The sequence below is a fragment of the Scyliorhinus canicula genome, chromosome 10, assembly GCF_902713615.1.
Source record: "Scyliorhinus canicula chromosome 10, sScyCan1.1, whole genome shotgun sequence".
Taxonomy (NCBI): Eukaryota; Metazoa; Chordata; class Chondrichthyes; order Carcharhiniformes; family Scyliorhinidae; genus Scyliorhinus; species Scyliorhinus canicula.
The window spans coordinates 186,584,437-186,607,109 of NC_052155.1; the positions used below are offsets into that span (position 1 = coordinate 186,584,437).

Genomic DNA, 22,673 nt, shown 5'->3' on the forward strand with positions numbered 1-22,673 from the left:
CTAAATTCCAGGGAATACTAGTTTGTTTCATCTCTCCTTGTAATTTCATAGCCAGGTTTCCTGACCATGAGAAAAAGATGAAGATGGGTTATAGTAAATGATAACATGTTCATGCCTTGATCCATAAACGGATGAGCAAGATTCATTCCAAGCTCTCAGTTCCAGCTGCCACACGTACCTGGTTGGTTGCGATATAAGAGCATCTTTGTGAAGTCTGAAGCAAGGAAAGCTATTGAGTGAACCAGATTCCAGCGACACCCCTTCGACAGAAGCATACTCCTTTTCAACCAGTCCAAACATCTCCATCATCCTAAACCCTGCAAGCACCAATGAATGGCGATTTTTAGATCGGGGTGTAAAACTTGGAAAATATCTCCCAACAACTCAGTTTGAAAAATTAAAGCAAAACGTCTTTTTTTCCCTCTGATAGTTTGATGCGATCATTTTGATTCTTTTCACATATTTTTATGCCTCTCATTACCCACCGGATCCCATGCGTATCTGTAATAATAATCTTTATTAGTGTCACAAGTAGGCTTACATTAACACTGCTTGCTGTGAAAAGCCCCTAGAAACCCACGCAGCCACGGGGAGAACGTGCAGACTCCACACAGACAGTGACCCAAGCCGGGATTCGAACCTGGGACCCTGGAGCTGTGAAGCAACAGTTCTAGCCACCGTGCTGCCGATTTCCGAGATCTCCAAGAGGTCTTCAGTGACAGAGAATAGGGAGTCGAGCTGAGGCGGAGACGGCGACGAGACTGGTAGGCACAAGCGAAATGAAAATCTCGAAACATGAAAAATTCTGTATCACCCTAAGCCCAGCCAGAGACTACAAGGCAAGGGGCATTCGGGTGTTCAATGGGTTTTATAGAGTCTTACAGCATGGAGACTATTCAACCCATTGAGCCAGTGCTAGGTCTTTGAGAGAGCAATCCAATTAATCCCACACCCCCTCCTCTTTCCTCTGTAGTCATGTCGTCTCTTAATTCCCCCCTCTGGTTCTTTTGCCAATGTCCTTGATTGTTTGCGGACGCTGGCACTCCATCCATAGAATCATAGAAGGATTAGGGCATAGAAGGAGGCACAGGATTGTCCAGCTGGAATAACCAGCCAGTGGAAACAGTTTCTCCTTATCGGTTACTGAAAACCCTTTGTCATTTTGAACGCCTCTATTAAATTACCCCTTAACCTATTGCGCTCAAAGGGGACCAATCCCAGCTTCATCACTTGGTAATAAAGTTGCTCTAAGAACATGTGTTTTGCACATGACGGTCTTAGCAATGAACCTGGGTGTCAGAGAGGCGAGATTGTCTCTGATTGATGAACACACTTTCATTTTAAAATAACTAGATTCCAGCTGTGGCTTAGTGGGGTAGCCACTTGTCTCTGAACTGGAAGGTTGTGCGTTCAAATCCCACATCAACACTAACAGCACAAAAATCTCGACAGACACTGCTGTGCTCTGTCACGATCCTGCGTGATTTCTTTTGAGAGTGGTGGGGCAAAAGTTGCTATTTTCCCTATTTGCAGGAGGCACAGTTTTTGAAGAAGAGCGTGGCACTTGTCGCTGATGGCCTGGCCAATATCTATCCCTGCATCAGCATCACTAAAAAACAGATTATCTAGGCATAATAATAATCGCTTATTGTCACAAGTAGGCTTCAATGAAGTTACTGTGAAACGTCCCTAGTCACCACATTCCGGCGCCTGTTTGGGGAGGCTGGTACGGGAATTGAATCCGCGTTGCTGGCCTTGTTCTGTATTACAAGCCAGCGATTTAGCCCACTGTGCTAAACCGGCCCCTACGTTATCACATTGCTGTTTTGTGTGTGAGCTCACTGTACACAAACTGACTACTATGCTTCCTAAGATATAACAGCGACTACATTTCAAAAGTGCTTCATTGACTGAGAGGTGCATTGTTTATTCAGAGATCTACCACAGACACGATGGGCCCAATGGCCTCTTTCTGTGGTGTCACATTTCTGATTCTGTTTTCTTGCAACCTGTCCAACAAATGGTTAAAGATGTAGTGATTTCTTTACCTGCAATACTGTTGCCACCAAGTAGGACCAACGGACAGGCTGAAAATATAACGATTGAAACACGTTAATATCCAGATGTGATTTCATTTCCTCAGCACAGATCTGAAATGTACCGCGTCTCCCTCTTTCCAATTCTGGATGAGGCACCGGGTGTAGATAGGGACCTGGGGTGGCCGCTGTTGGGCGGAAGGGTGTGAGCCACAGCCCAGTGCCTAGGACTCTCGCCTCTAAGTCGGAAGGTGGTGGGTCCTAAGACCCCCTTCACAGACTTGTGCACAAAACTCCAGGCTGATGCTTGCAGTGTGGTACTGAAGGAGTGCTGCACTGTCTTCATGGTGAGGGGTTAAACTCGCATGTCGCACCCACACATCTGCCCTATCAGAAGATCCTTTGATGCTGTTTTGAGGAAGAGCCAGGGCTGTTCCCTCTGGTCAATATATGTGACCCTCAATCATCATCACTGCAATAGACGATCTGATCAATAACACACTGATGTTTGTGAGATCTTGCTGTGCACAAATTGGCTGCCAGGTTTCCTGCATTACAACTGGGACTACATTTCAGAAGGTACTTGGCTGTTGGTAAAGTGTTTGGGGGCATCCTCAGGATGTGAAAGATGCTATAGAAATGCATGATGCTCATTTGTGCCTCTCTCTCTGAGTGTGACCAACAGAATGGCTTTTGGCTCCACCAGGGGCAGCTCAGCGACAGCTGGTGTGAAATCCTGGGATAAAACCCGTGAGCGAGCGTCTGGAAAGAGCAGCATTTAACCCGCCGATCTCCTGCCAATGTCTGAGACATCATTAGCGAGCGGTTGGCAAGAATACAACATTGTGTGCACCACGAAATCTGGATCAAGTTAGGTCTCTGTCACAAGGAATATCGAGTGTAGCTCGGCCTGTTTTCTTTGGAAGTATTGAGTTGCGTGCAAGGAATAATGAATCCATAAATCCACCTCGTGCGCTGTTTTACTCCTGGAGCTGGAATGGCAAATGTGGTAAGTTCTGGGAGGGTGCAGTTGATGAGACTGACTGTGAAGGCCCACAGTGAAGTTGGCCATCGGTTCAGGGGCAGCAGGAAAGGCCTGCTCGGGCCTAGGAGAAGGGTTTGAGGAGAGTCTGTGAGTGCGGTGGGTGGGAGGGAAGAATGATGTCCTTCAGAAGCTAGCCTCAGTAATCGTGACCACGACAACTATTATCAATTGTGGTAAAGCCCATCTGGTTCACTAATGGCCCTTTGGGGAAGGAAATCTGCCGTCCTTACCCGGTCTGGCCTACATGTGACTCCAGATCCACAGCAATGTGGCTGACGACTGCCCTTGGAAATGACCCAGCAAGACACTCAGTTCAAGGGCAATTAGGGATGGACAACGAATGTTGGCCCATCCAGCGACACCCACGTCCCATAAATGAATAAAGACAAGCCCCTTGTTTGAGGGAGAAGCCGGGAGGCTAGGGGCTGTAGACTGCCCTGTCCTGCCCCCCCACCAGTGGCCCCGTGGTGAGGTACAATAAATCCTCCTTCCCACTGGCAGCCCCCTTTCACAGGCCCACTAGTTTGGCAGCTGATTGGCCACAGATGCTGATGATCTGCCGAATGCCTTCTGGTGGATCTCGAAAGGATTCGGAAGGGGGATTGGGCCTCAGTGTGAACACACAACCGGCCTCACACCAGTTTCAGACACCACCGCCTGGACGTCTAGTGCACGGACTTGGGAAACTGTGGTTTGGGAGGCGGGGTGGTGGCAGGGGAGCCCTCTGACCACCATCTTGGGCAATGCGGCACCCTGGAAAATGGGCTGATGGCTCCCAAAGCTTTCATGGTGCATGTCCAACTGAACATGTTCCTAAACATGATGAGACCATCAGTACTGCTGACAGAGCTCGCTGCGTTTTCAAATCATCAGCATACGGCAGACTTTAACCATATCAATCATACAGCAACAATGCCGTTATTACCTCCAGACCCAACTATTCCGAAACCCTCCAGGCCAGTCTCCCAAATTCTACCCTCAGTAAACTTAAACTTACCCATGGGTCTGCTACCCATATCCTCAATTTCCCCATGTCCCCTTCGCACATCACCTCCTTTGCATTAGTTTTGCTTTCACTGAGCAATGCTCATTGTCCTCCTCTGAACACGTTCTGCTATCTTACCATTACACCACTATCGGCATCTCCTTCAGTCCTTAATGCTAACGTTAACATTCCCTTTGTCCTGTATGTGACATCTCTGTCAATCTCTCCTTAGCTCCCACCTATCCCTGACCTTCTATTCTGCCCACTTTCTTCACCCCCCCCCCCCACTCCAACTATATAATTCATCACATTTCGACCCATCTTCAGCTCTGAAGAAGAAGACTTCCTTTTCACTGACTTCCATTGGCTCTCAGACCGGCAACACCTCCATTTTAAAATTCTCCTCCTTGCTTTCAATCCCCTACTTTGTCCTCACCCCTCTCCATCTCCGTAATCTTCTCCAGCCCCACATTGCCCTAATTATGGTCGCCCGTGAGCCCCTGATGTCCATCGCTTCGCCATCGGAAGAGCCTGAAGCTGCCTGGGTCCTAAGCTCTGGAACTCCCTCCCTAAACCTCTCCAACTCTCTACATCTCTCTCCTTCTCCTTTTGAGGCGCTGCTTAAAAACCTTTTTCTTTGACCGTGTTTTTGGGTCAGCTCAGCTATATCTCCGAATGTGCCTTGATGCCGATGTGTTTTGTGATAGTCCTGTGACGCACTTTGGGATGGCTGGCTGTGTTAAAGACGCTATACAAATGCAGGTTATTGTTGAAACATCAAGGTGCTGGCACTTACTTGCCGACGCTGTCTCACAGACAAAGGTAACGAGTTCATCTTCTATCTTCTGGAAGGCGTCAAAGTCATCCACGAAGAACGCGTGCCGGCTACTGGGTTTGTTGGCAATGTTGATCAGCTCAGAGTAATCGGCATCAGCGACCCCGACTGCAAAGATACTGTAACCTGGAGCACAAACCGGAATATGCTTCAATTCGAGTTCACTACTGAACTGTACAAATGCTTCATTTGCACCTACCTTCCTGTTTATTGAACCTGTTAGTGTACAGGAGTGTGATGCACGCCAATGTCATATACACAACACACTTTTAGGGTATTTGAAAATTTCTTTCTTTTTTTCTTTTCTTCCCTATTATTTTTTTAAATATAAATTTAGAGTACCCAATTATTTTTTTTCCCAATTAAGGGGCAATTTAGCGTGGCCAAACCACCTACCCTGCACATCTTTTTTGGGGTGTGTGGGGGGCGAGACCCACGCAAGCACGGGGAGAATGTGTAAACTCCACACGGACAGTGACCCGGGGCCGGGATCGAACCCGGGTCCTCATCACCGTGAGGCAGCAGGGCTAACCCACTGCGCCACCCCTCTTTACAGTCTTGTTGATGTTTGCCATGTTTTTACGCGGAATTACATCAGAGAAATTGGTCTGTGCTGGTGTTAATGTTCCACTCTCGTCTCATCCACCATACTTTATCTCACCCTAGCAGCCTATCCCTCTATTCTCCCTTATGTGTCCATCTAACATCCCCTTAAATGCATCCATACTCCCCGTGGTATTGCGGAAGATAGGCACACATTGTCAAAGCTTTTCACCTTGCACCTATCAGGACAATTTGCAAGAATACCAAATGTAAAGGGAACAACAATTTATATTTCACGAGAAGGGAGTGCTGATTGGTTGGCAAACGGACTCTCATTAGTGGAGGTGTTGCCATGGAGAATGCACCAGCTAACTGATGACTGTCTAATTAACTGTTTAAATTCAAATCAGACCGGGTAAACAAAACTCAGCAATAAATGGGAAGTAAAGGAACAATTATTTTGTTTTACTGCTAACGGAGCAGCGGCCATTTGAACCATACCTCCCTTTTACCTCTGACTCTCATAATTCAATTCATAGAATTTACAGTGCAGAACGAGGCCATTCAGCCCATCGAGTCTGCACCGGCTCTTGGAAAGAGCACCCTACCCAAGGTCCACACTTCCACCCTATCCCCATAACCCAGTAACCCCACCCAACACTAAGGGCAATTTTTGGACACTAAGGGCAATTTTTGGACACTGAGGGCAATTTATCATGGCCAATCCACCTAACCTGCACATCTTTGGACTGTGGGAGATAACCGGAGCACCCGGGGGAAACCCACGCACACACGGGGAGAACGTGCAGACTCCGCACAGACAGTGACCCAAGCCGGGAATTGAATCTGGGACCCTGGAGCCGTGAAGCAATTGTGCTAACCACTGTGCTACCGTGCTGCCCTTATCAACCTTGTTATCCCCTGTGCCTGTGAAAGTTTCTCTCTCTATTCACCCAATCCAACCATTTAACCATCTTAACCCCCTGAGTTAGACCCTGCTTTAATCCGATGACATGCTAGTCTATTCTAAGCACCCAGATACCACAGCACTATTGAAAGAAAAGGAAACTGTTTTTCTGGTGACTCGCCTGAAGTAAAAAATAAGACCAGAATTAAGCTTCTTGACCCCCTCAAATCTGCTCCGGTAGTCAGTAAAAAACTTGAATGAACTTAAACATCAACTCCACCCTCCTGCTCCATCCCCTCAGTGTCCAAGTAGCTATTGACCTCACTCTTGACTGCACCCACAGCTCTGCGGGTTGGAGGATTCCAAAGATCCACAAGCCTCGCAATATAGAAATTTCTCCTCATCTCCATCCAAACTGGCCAACCCCTTATCCTAGTTTTAGACTCTTCAGCCAAGGGGAAACATCCTCTCAGCATCTAACCTGGCAAGGCCTCGCAGAATTTTATACACTTCAATAAGATCGCCTTTCGTTCTTCGAAGCACCGATCACTCAAAACAAATTCGTCATTGAGCCGAGACTACACTTGAACAAACAAACAAACAAACACACATCTCGTCACCAACGGCAGCAGAGATAAGCACGTCAGACTGAAGCATCCAATCATTCGTTTCCAGGACTACTTTCCGCCATTACCATCAAGCTGCATCTCTTTGGAAACCTTGTCAATGTCATCCTGCGATCGACCATCCGTAATTACCACCAGGACCCTGGGAATGCCCCTCCGTAGCCCCGCCTCCACAGTGAAGACAGCATCCTTGGCATGTTTGATAGCTCTGCCTGGAATCCATAAGGAAACAATAAGGATGTCACGGGTGAATCAGCGACAGAAATCAGAATCGCAAACGTCAATATTGGGAGTCAAAATGAGAAATTATGAAACGCAGAATAGATCGCACAACACATAAGGAGAACAAAATGCGCACCTTGGTTCAGACGTTGTGTCCTCTCTGTATTGTATCCCTCAGCACCATTTGGTGAGGTCTACTTAATATCTGATATATCAGAGGACTTGCCTTAGGCTCGGTTTGCGCCGAGTGCAAGTTGAGTGGGAAAAGAATCCTTTCCTCTACTAGGAGGAAAACACAATTCTTTCATTGCCCACTCACCAGTACATGGAAATCACAATGACAAGGACTTCTAGTTTAACTGTGGGCAGGAGAGCTGTGTCAGGGTGGGAGCAGTGGCCACACATTACAGATGCACGGGGATCATAACTGCAACCAGTGAGCTGAACTTACTTTTGGCAAATCTCAATTTGACTATCTCCCTGTTTCCCATCGTCAGTGGGAAGGCTGGAATGTGAAAACCAGACTCCTGCTTAGATATTGGGAATAGTATGGGATGTAGGTACAGGCGGAGGCCATTCAGCCTCTCCAGCCTGCTGTCCCATTCGATCAATCATGACTGATCTGGCACTCAACTCCATTTACTCACCTTTGTTCTATAACCTTTAATAACTTTAATTTAAATTGTATGCTTTAACAGAATATCAAACAAAGGCACCTAAACTAACAACAGAACCTCTACAACCTCTTGTTGGCGTTTGACAGGATTTCAGTGAGGCTGTACAGGGAGAACTGTGTAGATTTGGTCTTGCTATCCTGAGGAAGGACACACATGCCTCAGAGGAAATGCAAGGATGGTTCACCGGAACGATTCCGGAGACGGCAGGGTTGACCAGCGAGGAGAGATCGAGTCGAGTGGGCCTAGACTCTCTGGAATGAAGAAGAACGAGAGATGATCTCATTGAAGAATTGAAGGTTCCTAGGCTGCCTGACAGGTTGGTTGCAGATAAACCGATTCCTTGGCTGGAGAGTCTGGAGCTGAGGATTGTGGGCTCAGGGTAAGGAGTCAGCCATTTAAAATGGAGATGAGGGACAATGTCTGCACTCCGTGGGTCGTGAACCTCGGCAATCCCAGAGAGCAATGGATGCTCAGCCATCGGGTATATTCAAGACAGGGATCGATAGATTTTTGGACACTCAGAGGTTCAAGGGTTATGGGGACAGGGTGTGAATGGGGACTTATGGTCTTACTGTGCAGTGAGGCAGGCTCAGAGGACCAGCAGTCCAACTCCATCTCCTAATGCTCTCTTAACTATTCATCCACTGTCACTTTTCTGAGCACGTCCGAAGTTTAGGGGACTCTGGCAGGGATTTGCGAATCTCATGTCCACGGTGATAAAAATGAGGGTGGTACCGAGTCCAGAGGTGGCGATTTTTGGAGTATCGGAAGACCCGGGAGTCCAGGGGGCAAGAGAGGCCGAAGTTTTGGCCTTTGCCTCCTTGGTAGCCCGGAGACGGATCTTACTGACGTGGAGGGACTCGGGAGCCCCCGGAATCGGGGGGTATGGGTTAGTGACATTGGCAGGTTTCTCAGACTTGAGAAAATTAAGTTTGCCCTGAGAGGGTCAATGTTAGGGTTCATTCGGCGGTGGCAGCCGTTAATCAACCTCGTCGGGGAAACTAATCTGTTGGCAGATTTAATAAGGGGGGGGGATTAGGGATTAAGGGGGGCAGGGGGAGTTAGGTTAATTTAATTTAGTTTAGGCGGGAACAGTGAGTAGAGATGGAGGGGGTGTTACGCACTGAATTATGTTTACATTTGTACTTGCATCTTTTGTTGTTATTAAACCGTAAATGCCTCAATAAAATGTTTGTTATAAAAAAAAACTATTCATCCACTGCAATTTGTTGCAGAAGTGAAACTATGTCACACCTCAAAATAACTTCATTTCTCATCCAACTTTGCTGGTTGTTATTATAAGTTGCATTTCCCTCCAGATTTGATTTAATTCTCACATTTCCCAACCTGGCTGCCTGAAGATATTGGAGTGGGACGGTAAAAAATGATTACTTCTGAAGTTTTACATGACTATTATCGTGTTTTATTGGAAAAGGAAATTTGTGATATGCAGTAGGAAGTCTCCTGATGATAAATGATCAATTATCCTGGCACGGGTGGTGTCTCTCCCCTCTCCGCATTGTCATTCACGTTACTCTTTGATCAGCTCTGGATCTTTTAACCCCTTCACCTCAATGAACACTTTAACTTTTTCAGCACTTTAATGCTGATTGAAAAGATTGGACAGAGGAATATCGGCAGGAGTTAAATATTAATAACAACAGCTTATATACACATGTATCACATTTAACATAATGAAACACGTTCAGGTACTTTACAGGAACATTAGAAAACAGAGTATGAAGCTCAAAAAAAGGTATTGGGGCAAGGTGACCAAATGCTTGGTTAAAGAGAAAGGTTTTAATGAGTGTCTTTAGTGAGGAAAGCAGGATAGATAGAGAGGTGGAGAGGTGCAGGGCGGGGGGGGGGGGGGGGGGGGGGGGGGGGGGGGGGGGAGTTCTCGAGCCTGGGGCCCAGGCAACTGAAGACACTAGGGTCAATGGTGAAGTGATTATAACTGGGAATGTGCGAGAGGCCGGAGATAGAGGAGTGCCGATATGTCAGAGGGTTGTGGGGTTGGAGGAGAGTATGGACATAGGGTGAGGCCATGGAGAGATTTTGCAAACAAGAATGAGAATTGAAATCCAGCTGTTGAAGCCAGCGTAGGCCTGCGAGTACAGGAGTGATAGATGAACAAGACTTGATGCAAGTTACAACACATTCCACCGACGCAGGGTTTCGCTCTCAGGCAAATGTGATGTTTAATGTTGAGTTCTCTCAACCATGTGAGAGCCTTACAGGGCCCTTGTTTCAGGTAAAGAGCTGTAAAATTTACTGGGAAAAAAAAAAAAATCGCTAAATGGCAAAACGTAATTGAAACATCGTGGGGCGGGATTGTCCCAACCCTGAGCCAGGCCAGAGAATCCCCGGGACCGGGCCATGCCCCCCCCCCCCCCCCCGACGGCGGCATGCGATTCTCCTCAGAGCAGAGAATCGTCGCCGGCATGGTTGGCATGGCGTCGGTCGCGGGCCGGATGGAGCCGACCCCGGGAAGGGGCCTCCAATGTGGCCTTGCCCGCGATCGGGGCCCACCGATCGGCGGGCTGGCCTCTCTTGCTGGGGGCTTTCTTTCCTACCTGCCGGCCCCTGTAGTCCTGCGCCATGATGCGTTGTGGCCGGCGCATTGAAAGAGGCCACTGCGCATGCACGCGTTGGCGCCGGCGCTAATGCGCATGCGCGGATCCCCCGACGCCCAGTTCACGCCGGGATTGGCAGCTGGAGCGGCGTGAACCGCTCCGGCGCCGTGCTGGCCCCCTGTAGGGGCCAGAATTAGTCGTGCCAACGGCCTGTGCATGCCGTCGTAAAACACAACGGCGTTTACGACAGCGTGGACACTCTGCCGTGGGATTAGAGAATCCCACCCACTATCTTTCGGAGATCTAAGGTTTTGTAAACACTTTTACTTCTTTGTTGATATTCCTTTTCCAAGTGTTGGCAGAGTCACAGCGAGCAACAGACTCCTTACGGCGTTTGGTATTCAGATCTGCTTCCAGAACAGAATTTTCCCAGAAATTCTCATTTCAGGCAGGAATCATTCCAATGGATCCCACCCATTTTTACCCATGTTAGATTTAACAATGGATCTGAATGTGGATATAATGAAATGGATTGGGAACGGTGACCAGCATCATAAATCACGACCAGCATTATGTGCTAGCTGCGATACAGTGGGTGGTGCTCCCCGAGTGCTGTACTGTCTGAGCTGCTGTCTTTCAAGTTGGATTTCAAACTGAAGGTTCGCCTGGAGGCATTTGACGGGCAAATAGTCACTAAGCTTCGGGGTAAAGTGTGAGAGAAGAATGGGAATAATTGGTTCGTTCTTTCAGAGAGCCAACACGGACACAATGGGCCAAATGGCCACGTTTGGTGCTGACTGATTTTAAGATGTCAAACATCCCATGACAATAATCTTGAAGAAGAGCATGAGAGTTTTCCCCAGAGCCCTGGCCAGTATATAACCCCAAAATCAACATCACTAAAAAGTGGTAGTCTGGACATTGTGGGATCTCGCAGTGCACAAATTGGCTGCTCTGTTTCCTACATCGCAACAGTAACTACACTCAAAAGTACTTATATCATGGAATTTAAAGTGCAGAAGGAGGCCATTTGGCCCATCAAGTCTGCACCGGCTCCTGGAAAGAGCACCCTACCCAAGGTTAACACCTCCACCCTATCCCCATAACCCAGTAGCCCCACCCAACACTCAGGGCAATTTTGGACACTAAGGGCAATTTATCATGGCCAATCCACCTAACCTGCACATCTTTGGACTGTGGGAGGAAACCGGAGCACCCGGAGGAAACCCACGCACACACGGGGAGGATGTGCACACTCCGCACAGACGGTGACCCAAGCCGGAATCGAACCTGGGACCCTGGAGCTGTGAAGCGATTGTGCTATCCACAATGCTACCGTGCTGCCCATTGTGCTACCGTGCTACTTCATTGGCTTTGGAATAACCTGCAGTTTGGAAAGGCGCTATATTAATGCAAGTTATTTTTTTAAATCCCATTTTCTCTCGCTGCCCCCACAGTCGCTGCTGCAAGTTGGGAATATTTCTGTTTTCACTGGGCACAGGATATGTGATTGATGATGGGGCGATGACTCAGAGGAAAGATGTGCTACCACTGAGCCACATCTAATGTCACTGAATGTCGTACCAGACCTGGGAAACACTAACGGAAAATACCAGCTGAGAAAGAAGACAGGGAACAGAACCTTGCTGGTTGGTTTGTAGGCTGGGAGCGTTCGGGGGGAAAGGTGGCGGGGGGGGGGGGGGGGGGGGGGGGGCGCTGCTGGCGAGCATAGGTGGAAAATGGTTCAAAGAAACCATTGACCTGGCTCCCCAAAATCCTCCATACAGGCACGGTCCAAGTGCCCCTCCCTAACAGCACAGTGGGGGTACCTACACCACATGGGCTGCAGCGGTTCAAGAAGGTGGCTGACCACCATCTTCTCGAGGACAATTAGGAATGGGCAATAAACGCTGGCCTTGGTGGCAACACTCATCCTATGAACATGTTTTTTAAAAAATCACAGCTGCAATGAGCAAATAGCCTCTGTTTGCTGATTAAGAATAGACTCTGTTTGTTGTCATTGAAGAGCAAATTAAAATGTGTCCTGCCCAGCCTTCAGCCCAGTGACTGACACGGCAATGTGTCAATATTCATTAATGTTAATGTTGCATAAACTAACTTGCAACTATGGCCAGTTCTGAAGATCAACAGAACAAAGAGAAAATGTTGAAGGATGTTTAGGCAGAGAAAAGATCATTAAAACATGAGTACATGTGAGACAGAAACGATAACGTTATCTGAAATAGAACAGGGTATATATTTGAGAAAAGTATCTGAGGGTTTGGTGGAGTGAAGCCAGAGGTCCGGCTGTAACAGATAGCTGGAGGTGTAGTCAGCACTGACACACATCCAAGAAGCTCACTGGTCTCTTCCTGTGCTGTGAATTCACTGATTCTGCATTGATCATTTTTCTGTACCTGTCTTAGTGTTTCCACCCTTGTATCTAATGCGTTGGACAGCGCCGAGCAGATTCTCTTTGTCACTGTATGTGTTGAGTTGAAATTCTGTTCTGGGGTCATCGCTGAATTGCACGATTGCAACCTGTCCCATTTCAAATAAACATTATACCAGTTAGCCATCTCACTGATTATTACATTCCACTTCACAATGAACCATTTGAAAAAAATATTCCTCTTAATTCTGCCTATCTTCTCAAAGGTTTGGCTATTTTGGAGCAGGGTACAAATTCACGATCAAGTTTTCTCAAACATTTGTCACCAAAACGCTCAACAAGCCAGTTCTCCCCAGACGAGAGGGCAAGGTAATGGTCAAATGGATTTCCCTTGAAGAGATCTTGTAGAACATGAGGTTATCCCTGTGCACGTGCCTCTCAATGTCCACAGTTTACATAGAGCAAGGTGCTGAGTGGAAGCAGAAGATGGGAAAGAATAATCCCAAAAGGTCAGTCTCTCTGGTCAACCCTCATACATGAACAAGGACCCGGGTTCGATTCCCGGCTTGGGTCACTGTCTGTGTGGAGTTTGCACGTTCTCCCAGGTCTGCGTGGGTTTCCTCCGGGTGCTCCGGTTTCCTCCCACAGTCCAAAGATGTGCAGGTTAGGTGGGGTTATGGGGTTACGGGAATAGGGCGGGGGAGTTTCAGTGGGTCGGTGCAGAATCAATGGGCTGAATGGACTCCTTCTGCGCTGTAGGAATTCTAACTGCCCCTTTAGCTGTGAAATTGGATAAGGTACGTAAGGAAACAAACAGGGTGGGGCACAAATAAATCTGAAATAGGAAAGCAAAATACTGCAGATGCTGGAAATCTGAAATAAAAACAGGAAACAAGTGAATTTGGAAAGAAAATTAAAGCCACCTGGCCGACGTTACATAGTTGGGGAGTTTCAATGAACAAACCCGAGGTTGGTGTGAAAAGTAAAGACCCAATTTCCTGATACCTGTCCCTGGTTAAAGGAAGGTTGTAGGGATCGGGGGGTGGGGGTAATATGGGGGGGGAAGAGGAGCTAGTGGTGAGGATTCGCATTTTTCATAAAATGGCCCCGGATGTGAACTGATAAAAGTTAACATTAGTTCAACGAGCGAATATTTTTAAAAGTACACCAGGAGGAGGAGTCACTGCTGAACTTTATATCCAAGACTCCCCTCTGAAACTTCTCATTGTTTAGCCACAGAAATTGTTGTCTCTATTATCTAGCTTAAGGCCAATCTCTATTCCATAGATTGTACAGGCCATTCGGCCCAACTAGTCCAAGACATGCTGTTGGTGAATTGGACATTCTGAATTCTCCCTCAGTGTACCCGAACAGGAGCCGGAATGTGGCGACTAGGGGCTTTTCACAGTAACTTCATTGCACCGTGTGGGACCATGTCCAATCCATGCCAGTGGGACTGGCCAGAAACCAACGGCCGCTCGGCCCATCGGGGCCCGGAGAATTGCCGGGAGGGGCGCTGCCAACGGCCCCCGACCGGCGCGGCATGATCCCGGCCCCCACCTGAAAACCGGCACCGGAGAATACGGCAGCCGGTGTCAGAGCGGGATTCACGCCGCCCCTGGGTGATTCTCGCCCTAGTACTACAGAAGGAAAAAGAGGGGTGGCACAGCAGCACAGTGGTTAGCACTGTTGCTTCACAGCTCCAGGGACCCAGGATCGATTCCCGGCTTGGGTTACTGTCTGTGAGGAGTCTGCACGTTCTCCCCGTGTCTGCGTGGGTTTCCTCCGGGTGCTCCGGTTTCCTCCCACAAGTCCCGAAAGACGTGCTGTTAGGTGAATTGGACATTCTGAATTCTCCCTCTGTGTACCCGAACAGGCGCCGGAATGTGGCGACTGGGGGATTTTCACAGTAACTTCATTGCAGTGTTAATGTAAGCCTACTTGTGGCACTAATAAAGATTATTATTTGCAGAGCTACGGGGAGAGAGCAGGGGGATTGGGACGAACTGGATGGCCCTTTCAAAGAGCCAGTAATGGGCCAAATGGCCTCCTTCTATGCTGTTTCATTGTATGGTTTGATGACTTGAAATAGTGGGAAGCTATGACAAAAGGCAGGTGGTAAAAGAGTGAAATGCAGCCATGGTCGTTTCCACCCAGTGGACAGATTCTGAGACAGTCAGAATGAGGCCTTGCTTGCCATTAAATTTATATCCCGCCCAGCCGGTGCTCACTTGTGTTCCCTCAGGGCCGATCTTGTCCAGAGCTCCGATCGTATTATACAGGAACCCGATGATCTTGACAAAGTTCTCATCCCCGATGCTCCACGATCCATCCACGAGGAACACCAAGTTAGCTCTGGCAGCTTTACAAACTGGAGAAAGGGGAGGGGGGGCGGGGGAAGAGGAATGAAATGTTTCCAGAAATAAACACAAACAGCGACTCGCCAGTGAGTTATTGTAGAAATAGAACGAACGCAAGAACAGGAGGAGGCCATTCAGCCCCTTGAGGTCTGATGTGCCATCAATTCGACTCAAGACACATTTAGGATCCGAATAGTGGCTTTAATCAGCTAGTTGTTAGCCCGGTGGTCGACTACAGAGAATGGCTGACCGCCGGGAACTCTGGGTACTTATACCCCGCCCCTATTTGCCTCTCGACCAATTGGAGAGCAGTCACATGACTAGTCCCAACCAATCGGACGAGAGGCACATGACCAGCCAGAGCCAATGGGAAGCCAGTGTTCTGCACCAATGGCAGTGCTCATATACATACCACCACAAGATCATGGCTCCATCTACCCATTCTGCATCCATAATGTTCAATACCTTACCGCACAAAAATAAATCTATTGATCGCAGTTTTGAAATTTTCAATTGACCCCCCCCCCAACCTCAGCAGCTTTTTGGGGGAGAGGGTTCCAGATTTCCACTGCCCTTGTTGTGAGGAAATTCTTCCTGACATCACCCCTGAATGTCCTATCTCAAATTTGAAAGTATTGCCCATTATTTTGGAGTCCTTCTATCGAAGGGAATAGTTTCCCTCCGCCAACCCTATTGCACTAGTGATAATTTACCGAAATTCACTAGACTCTAGGGTGGTCCCGGTGGATTGGAAATTAGCAAACGTGACGCCACTGTTTAAAAAAGGAGGTAGGCAGAAAGCAGGAAATTATAGGCCAGTGAGTTTAACTTCGGTAGTAGGGAAGATGCTGGAATCTATCATCAAGGAAGAAATTGCGAGGCATCTGGATAGAAATTGTCCCATTGGGCAGACGCAGCATGGGTTCGTAAAAGGCAGGTCGTGCCTAACTAATTTAGTGGAATTTTTTGAGGACATTACCAGTGCAGTAGATAACGGGGAGCCGATGGATGTGGTATATCTGGATTTCCAGAAAGCCTTTGACAAGGTGCCACACAAAAGGTTGCTGCATAAGATAAAGATGCATGGCATTAAGGGTAAAGTAGTAGCATGGATAGAGGATTGGTTAATTAATAGAAAGCAAAGAGTTGGGATAAATGGGTGTTTCTCTGGTTGGCAATCAGTAGCTAGTGGTGTCCCTCAGGGATCGGTGATGGGCCCACAATTGTTCACAATTTACATTGATGATTTGGAGTTGGGGACCAAGGGCAATGTGTCCAAGTTTGCAGATGACACTAAGATGAGTGGTAAAGCGAAAAGTGCAGAGGATACTGGAAGTCTGCAGAGGGATTTGGATAGGTTAAGTGAATGGGCTCGGGTCTGGCAGATGGAATACAATGTTGACAAATGTGAGGTTATCCATTTTGGTAGGAATAACAGCAAACGGGATTATTATTTGAACAATAAAATATTAAAGCATGCCGCTGTTCAGAGAGACTTGGGTGTGCTAGTGCATGAGTCACAGAAGGTTGGTTTACAAGTGCAACAGGTGATTAAGAAGGCAAATGGAATTTTGTCCTTCATTGCTAGAGGGATGGAGTTTAAGACTAGGGAGGTTATGTTGCAATTGTATAAGGTGTTAGTGCGGCCACACCTGGAGTATTGTGTTCAGTTTGGGTCTCCTTACTTGAGAAAGGACGTACTGGCGCTGGAGGGTGTGCAGAGGAGATTCACTAGGTTAATCCCAGAGCTGAAGGGGTTGGATTATGAGGAGAGGTTGAGTAGACTGGGACTGTACTCGTTGGAATTTAGAAGGATGAGGGGGGATCTTATAGAAACATTTAAAATTATGAAGGGAATAGATAGGATAGATGCGGGCAGGTTGTTTCCACTGGCGGGTGACAGCAGAACTAGGGGACATAGCCTCAAAATAAGGGGAAGTAGATTTAGGACTGAGTTTAGGAGGAACTTCTTCACCCAAAGGGTTGTGAATCTATGGAATTCCTTGCCCAGTGAAGCAGTTGAGGCTCCTTCATTACATGTTTTTAAGGTAAAGATAGATAGTTTTTTGAAGAATAAAGGGATTAAGGGTTATGGTGTTCGGGCCGGAAAGTGGAGCTGTGTCCACAAAAGATCAGCCATGATCTAATTGAATGGCGGAGCAGGCTCGAGGGGCCAGATGGCCTACTCCTGCTCCTAGTTCTTATGTTCTTATAACCCTTTAATCACCTCAATCAGATGGTTATTGGGGAGGTAGTGGCATTGCGGTATTGCCACTGGACGAGTAATCCAGAGACCCGGAGTAAAGCTCTCGGGTCCCAGGTTCGAATCCCAACATGGCCGATGGTGAAATTTGAATTCAATAAAAATCTGGATTTAAAAGTCTAATGGTGACCATAAAGCCGTTGTCGATTGTCGTAAAAACCCATCTGGTTCACTAATGTCCTTTAGGGAAGGAAATCTGCCATCCCTACCCGGTCTGGCCTACATGTGACTCCAGACCCACAGCGATGCGGTTGACTCTTAACTGTCCCTCACTGAAATGGCCGAGCGAGACACTCAGTTCAAGGGCAATTAGGGATGGGCAACAATTGCTGGGCCCAGCCCAGCGACGCCCACATCCCAAAGAACAAATTAAAAAAATTAAATCATTCCTTAATCCCATTACAAACGCTGGCAGTAATTACTAACCTGACTGATAACTAGCAAAACCTGTTCAAGTTTAACTTGTTAAAACAGAGGCCATGGACATTCTCTCCATTATACAGAGGCTGAGATAAGGTGAGAATAACATAAATATCTCCAGGCGACTGATTTTTGTCACACGGAATTTTATTCCCCCCCCCCCCCCCTCAAGGATATTCATTTTAATAAGTATGGCCTTACCTTCCCGACCAGGTGGAATTGTAGGCAGTGGGGTTGTTGTTGTAGGAGGAGCTGGTGGCTCAGTCGGAACTGGAGCTGAAGTAAAAGAAAGGCACAAAGTTGTAGTTAAAGCAGCTTCTCACCCGCCCAGTCCGCCCGGAGCTATCTGGTGTAGGGGGCACACCACAAGCTCCTTCTTAGCGCCACTAAATCAGGTTAGTTTTATGGAAGGTAAGGTTTTAAAACTTCATTCACGGGATGTGGGCATCGCTGGCTGGGCCAGCATTTATTGCCCATCCCTAACTGCCCCTTGAGACGGTGGTGGTGTGGGGGGGGATACCGGGTTGCTGCTGGAACGACTAGGAAGGAGCCGATGAGGGCCGGGGGGAAGAGGAGAGGCGCTATCGCCATGGGGAACGGGTCGAGCGGGGTATGCTGGCCTGGGGCGAACATCTGCCAAGCTATGGCTAGTCGGCAGGGGAGGGGGGCGGGTTGCCCTCTGATCCGGCTGATTACCTGGAACGTGAGGGGGCTGAACGGGCCGGTTAAGAGAACCAGGGTGGTCTCCCATCTAAGGGGGTTGAAGGCGGACGTGGCTATGCTCCAGGAGACCCACCTGAAGGTGGCGGACCAGGTCCGTCTGAGGAAGGGGTGGGTGGGGCAGGTTTATCATTCAGGATTGGACGCAAAGAACCGGGGGGTGGCGATTCTAGTGGGGAAGAGGGTGGCGTTCGAGGCGGCTGAGGTGGTGTCGGACAAGGAGGGCAGATATATCATGGTGAGGGGTAGGCTGCAGGGAGAGAGGGTGGTGCTGGTGAACGTATATGCCCCGAATTGGGATGATGCTGGCTTCATGAGGCGCTTGTTGGGCCGCGTCCCGGACCTGGAGGCAGGGGGCCTGATCATGGGGGGAGACTTTAACACAGTGCTGGATCCCCCACTGGACCGGTCCAGTTCAAGGACGGGTAGGAGACCGGCGGCGGCCAAAGTGCTGAGGGGATACATGGACCAGATGGGAGGGGTGGATCCCTGGAGGTTTGGGAGACCGAGAGCGCGGCAGTATTCCTTTTTCTCTCACGTCCATAGGGTTTATTCCCGGATAGATTTTTTCGTCCTGAGCAGGGGATTGATCCCGAAGGTGCAGGATGCCGAGTATTCGGCCATAGCGATTTCGGACCATGCCCCGCACTGGGTTGATCTGGAGATGGGGGAGGCACGGGACCAGCGCCCACTCTGGCGCCTGGATGTGGGGATGCTGGCGGAGGAGGAGGTGTGTAAGAGGGTTCGGAGAAGCATTGAGGGGTATCTGGTTACCAATGATACGGGGGAGGTCCAGGTGGGGATGGTCTGGGAGGCTCTGAAAGCAGTGATCCGGGGGGAGCTGATCTCCATCCGGGCCCACAGGGAAAGGAGGGAGAGGAAGGAGAGGGAGAGACTGGTGGGAGAGCTTCTGGAGGTGGACAGGAGATATGCGGAGGCACCGGAGGAAGGGTTGCTGGGAGAACGGCGCAGGTTGCAGGCCAATTTTGACTTGTTGACCACCAGAAAGGCGGAGACACAGTGGAGGAGGGCGCAGGGTGCGGTATATGAGTATGGAGAGAAGGCGAGCAGGATGTTGGCGCATCAGCTCCGTAGGCGAGATGCGGCTAGGGAAATTGGGGGAGTGAAAGATGGGGGTGGAAATGTAGTGCAGAAGGGGACAGAAGTAAACGGGGTCTTTAGGGACTTTTACGAGGGATTGTACCGGTCGGAACCTCCGAGGGGGAGAGAGGGGATGGAGAGCTTCATGAACAGGCTATGTTTCCCAAGGGTTCAAGAGAGGCTGGTTGAGGGGCTGGGGGCGCCGATAGAGTTGGAGGAGCTAGTCAGGGGGATCGGGCAAATGCAGTCAGGTAAGGCCCCGGGGCCGGACGGGTTCCCGGCAGAATTTTACAAAAAATATGCGGACCTGGTGGGTCCCCTGCTGGTGCGAACTTTCAATGAGGCGTGGGAGGGGGGGGCTTTGCCCCCGACGATGTCGCGGGCACTGATCTCTTTGATCCTAAAACGGGATAAGGACCCCTTGCAGTGCGGATCATATAGGCCTATTTCACTCCTTAACGTAGACGCTAAGTTGCTGGCGAAGATCCTGGCTACCAGGATAGAGGATTGTGTGCCAGAGGTAATTCATGAAGATCAGACAGGGTTTGTCAAGGGGCGGCAGCTCCACACGAATGTGCGGAGACTGCTCAATGTTATCATGATGCCGGCAGTGGAGGGGGAGGCGGAGATAGTGGTGGCGCTGGATGCAGAGAAGGCGTTTGATAGAGTTGAGTGGGGGTACCTATGGGAGGTGCTGGAGAGGTTTGGATTTGGGGAGGGATTCATCAAATGGGTGAGGCTGCTTTACGCGGCGCCGATGGCGAGTGTAGTCACAAATGGAAGGAGATCGGAGTATTTTAGGCTTTATCGTGGGACCAGGCAGGGGTGTCCCCTGTCCCCCCTGCTCTTTGCACTGGCGATTGAACCGCTGGCCATGGCGTTGAGGGAGTCAGGGAAGTGGAGGGGTCTGGTGCGGGGGGGGGAGGAGCACCGGGTATCGCTGTATGCAGACGACCTGCTGTTATATGTGGCGGACCCAGAGGGGGGAATGCCGGGGGTGATGGAACTGTTAGCGGAATTTGGGGGCTTCTCGGGCTATAAGCTGAACTTAGGAAAGAGCGAGGTATTTGTAGTGCACCCGGGAGATCAGGAGGAGGGAATTGGGAGGCTCCCCTTCAGGAGGGCAGTGAAGAGTTTCAGGTACCTGGGGGTGCAGGTGGCCAGGAGTTGGGGGGCTCTTCATAAGCTTAACTTCACCAGACTAGTGGAACAGATGGAGGAGGAATTTAAAAGGTGGGACATGGTGCCGCTATCGCTGGCGGGCAGAGTGCAATCCGTCAAAATGACGGTTCTCCCGAGGTTCTTGTTCCTCTTCCAGTGCTTGCCCATCTTTATCCCTAGGGCCTTTTTTAAAAGGGTGACCAGCAGCATCATGGGATTTGTTTGGGCGCATGGCACCCCGAGGGTGAAGAGGGTCTTCTTGGAGCGGAGTAGGGATGGGGGGGGGGGGGGCTGGCGTTGCCCAACCTCTCGGGGTATTACTGGGCGGCCAACGTGTCGATGGTGCGTACGTGGGTGATGGAGGGGGAGGGGGCAGCATGGAAACGGATGGAGAGAGCGTCCTGTGGGGATACAAGCCTGGGGGCCCTGGTAACGGTGCCGTGGCCGCTCCCTCCCACGAGGTATACCACGAGTCCGGTGGTGGCGGCTACCCTCAAGATTTGGGGGCAGTGGAGGCGACATAGGGGAGAAGTGGGGGGCTCGATGGAGGCTCCGTTAAGGGGGAACCATAGGTTCGTCCCGGGGAACATGGATGGGGGATTTCGGGGATGGTATAGAGCGGGCATTAGACAGCTGAAGGACCTGTTTGTCGACGGAAGGTTTGCGAGCCTGGGGGAGTTGGAAGAGAAATTTGGGCTCCCGCCGGGAAACATGTTTAGATATCTGCAGGTAAAGGCATTTGCTAGACGGCAGGTGGAGGGATTCCCTGCGCTCCCCGCGAAGGGGGTGAGTGACAGGGTGCTCTCGGGGGTCTGGGTCGGGGAGGGGAAGATATCCGATATCTACAAGCTTATGCAGGAGAAGGAAGAGGCGTCAGTAGAGGAGCTGAAAACGAAGTGGGAGGGGGAACTGGGGGAACAGATCGAAGACGGGACATGGGCTGATGCCCTGGAGAGGGTAAATTCTTCCTCCTCGTGTGCGCGGCTTAGCCTCATCCAATTCAAGGTGCTGCATAGGGCCCACATGACTGGGACGAGGATGAATAGGTTCTTTGGGGGTGAAGATAGGTGTGCCAGGTGCTCGGGGAGTCCAGCGAACCATGCCCATATGTTCTGGGCATGCCCGGCATTGGAGGAGTTCTGGAAGGGGGTGGCGAGGACGGTGTCAAGGGTGGTGGGATCCAGGGTCAAGCCAGGATGGGGACTCGCGATCTTTGGGGTTGGGGTAGAGCCGGGAGTGCAGGAGGCGAAAGAGACCGGTGTGCTGGCCTTTGCGTCCCTAGTAGCCCGGCGAAGGATTTTGCTACAGTGGAAGGACGCGAGGCCCCCAAGCGTGGAGACCTGGATCAATGACATGGCGGGCTTTATTAAGCTTGAGAAGGTTAAATTCGCCCTGAGAGGATCGGTGCAAGGGTTCTTTAAACGGTGGCAACCTTTCCTCGACTTTCTGGCTCAACGATAGGGTACTGGGACAGTAGCAGCAGCAACCCGGGGGGGGTGGGGGGGTGGGGGGGGGGCGTTGATTATGTTGGCTTATTTTATTTAAATTTGATTTATCTAATTTTAATTTATGGTTAAGTTCTCTTGTTTGGGGGGGGGGGTTGGGGGAATGTGATACATGTGATGTTACGGTATGGGGGGAATTGTGGGTGTTATGGGGCTGTTAGTTGCATATTACTGCTTTTTGCTATACTTTTTGTTATATTTTCTGCAAAAAATTCCAATAAAAAAATTTTAAAAAAAAAAGAGAAGGTGGTGGTGAGCCTCCTTCTTGAACCCGCTGCAGTCCTTGAGGTGTAGGTACA

The 22,673-nt window shown here is 49.5% G+C and overlaps 1 protein-coding gene across 1 annotated transcript in view; it reads right to left on the reverse strand.

Annotated features, from left to right (window-relative positions):
• Nucleotides 1-22,673, reverse strand: part of col14a1a (collagen, type XIV, alpha 1a) — a 227,908-nt gene that overhangs the window by 66,573 nt on the left and 138,662 nt on the right. Inside the window, exons 25-31 of the mRNA XM_038810331.1 lie at nucleotides 18,089-18,163; nucleotides 15,076-15,215; nucleotides 12,870-12,993; nucleotides 7,046-7,189; nucleotides 4,863-5,027; nucleotides 2,049-2,087; nucleotides 179-317 (exon numbers count right to left, since the gene is read on the reverse strand). Of these exons, the coding sequence (XP_038666259.1) occupies nucleotides 179-317; nucleotides 2,049-2,087; nucleotides 4,863-5,027; nucleotides 7,046-7,189; nucleotides 12,870-12,993; nucleotides 15,076-15,215; nucleotides 18,089-18,163 (826 nt within the window). The remainder of the gene's footprint in view (nucleotides 1-178; nucleotides 318-2,048; nucleotides 2,088-4,862; nucleotides 5,028-7,045; nucleotides 7,190-12,869; nucleotides 12,994-15,075; nucleotides 15,216-18,088; nucleotides 18,164-22,673) is intronic.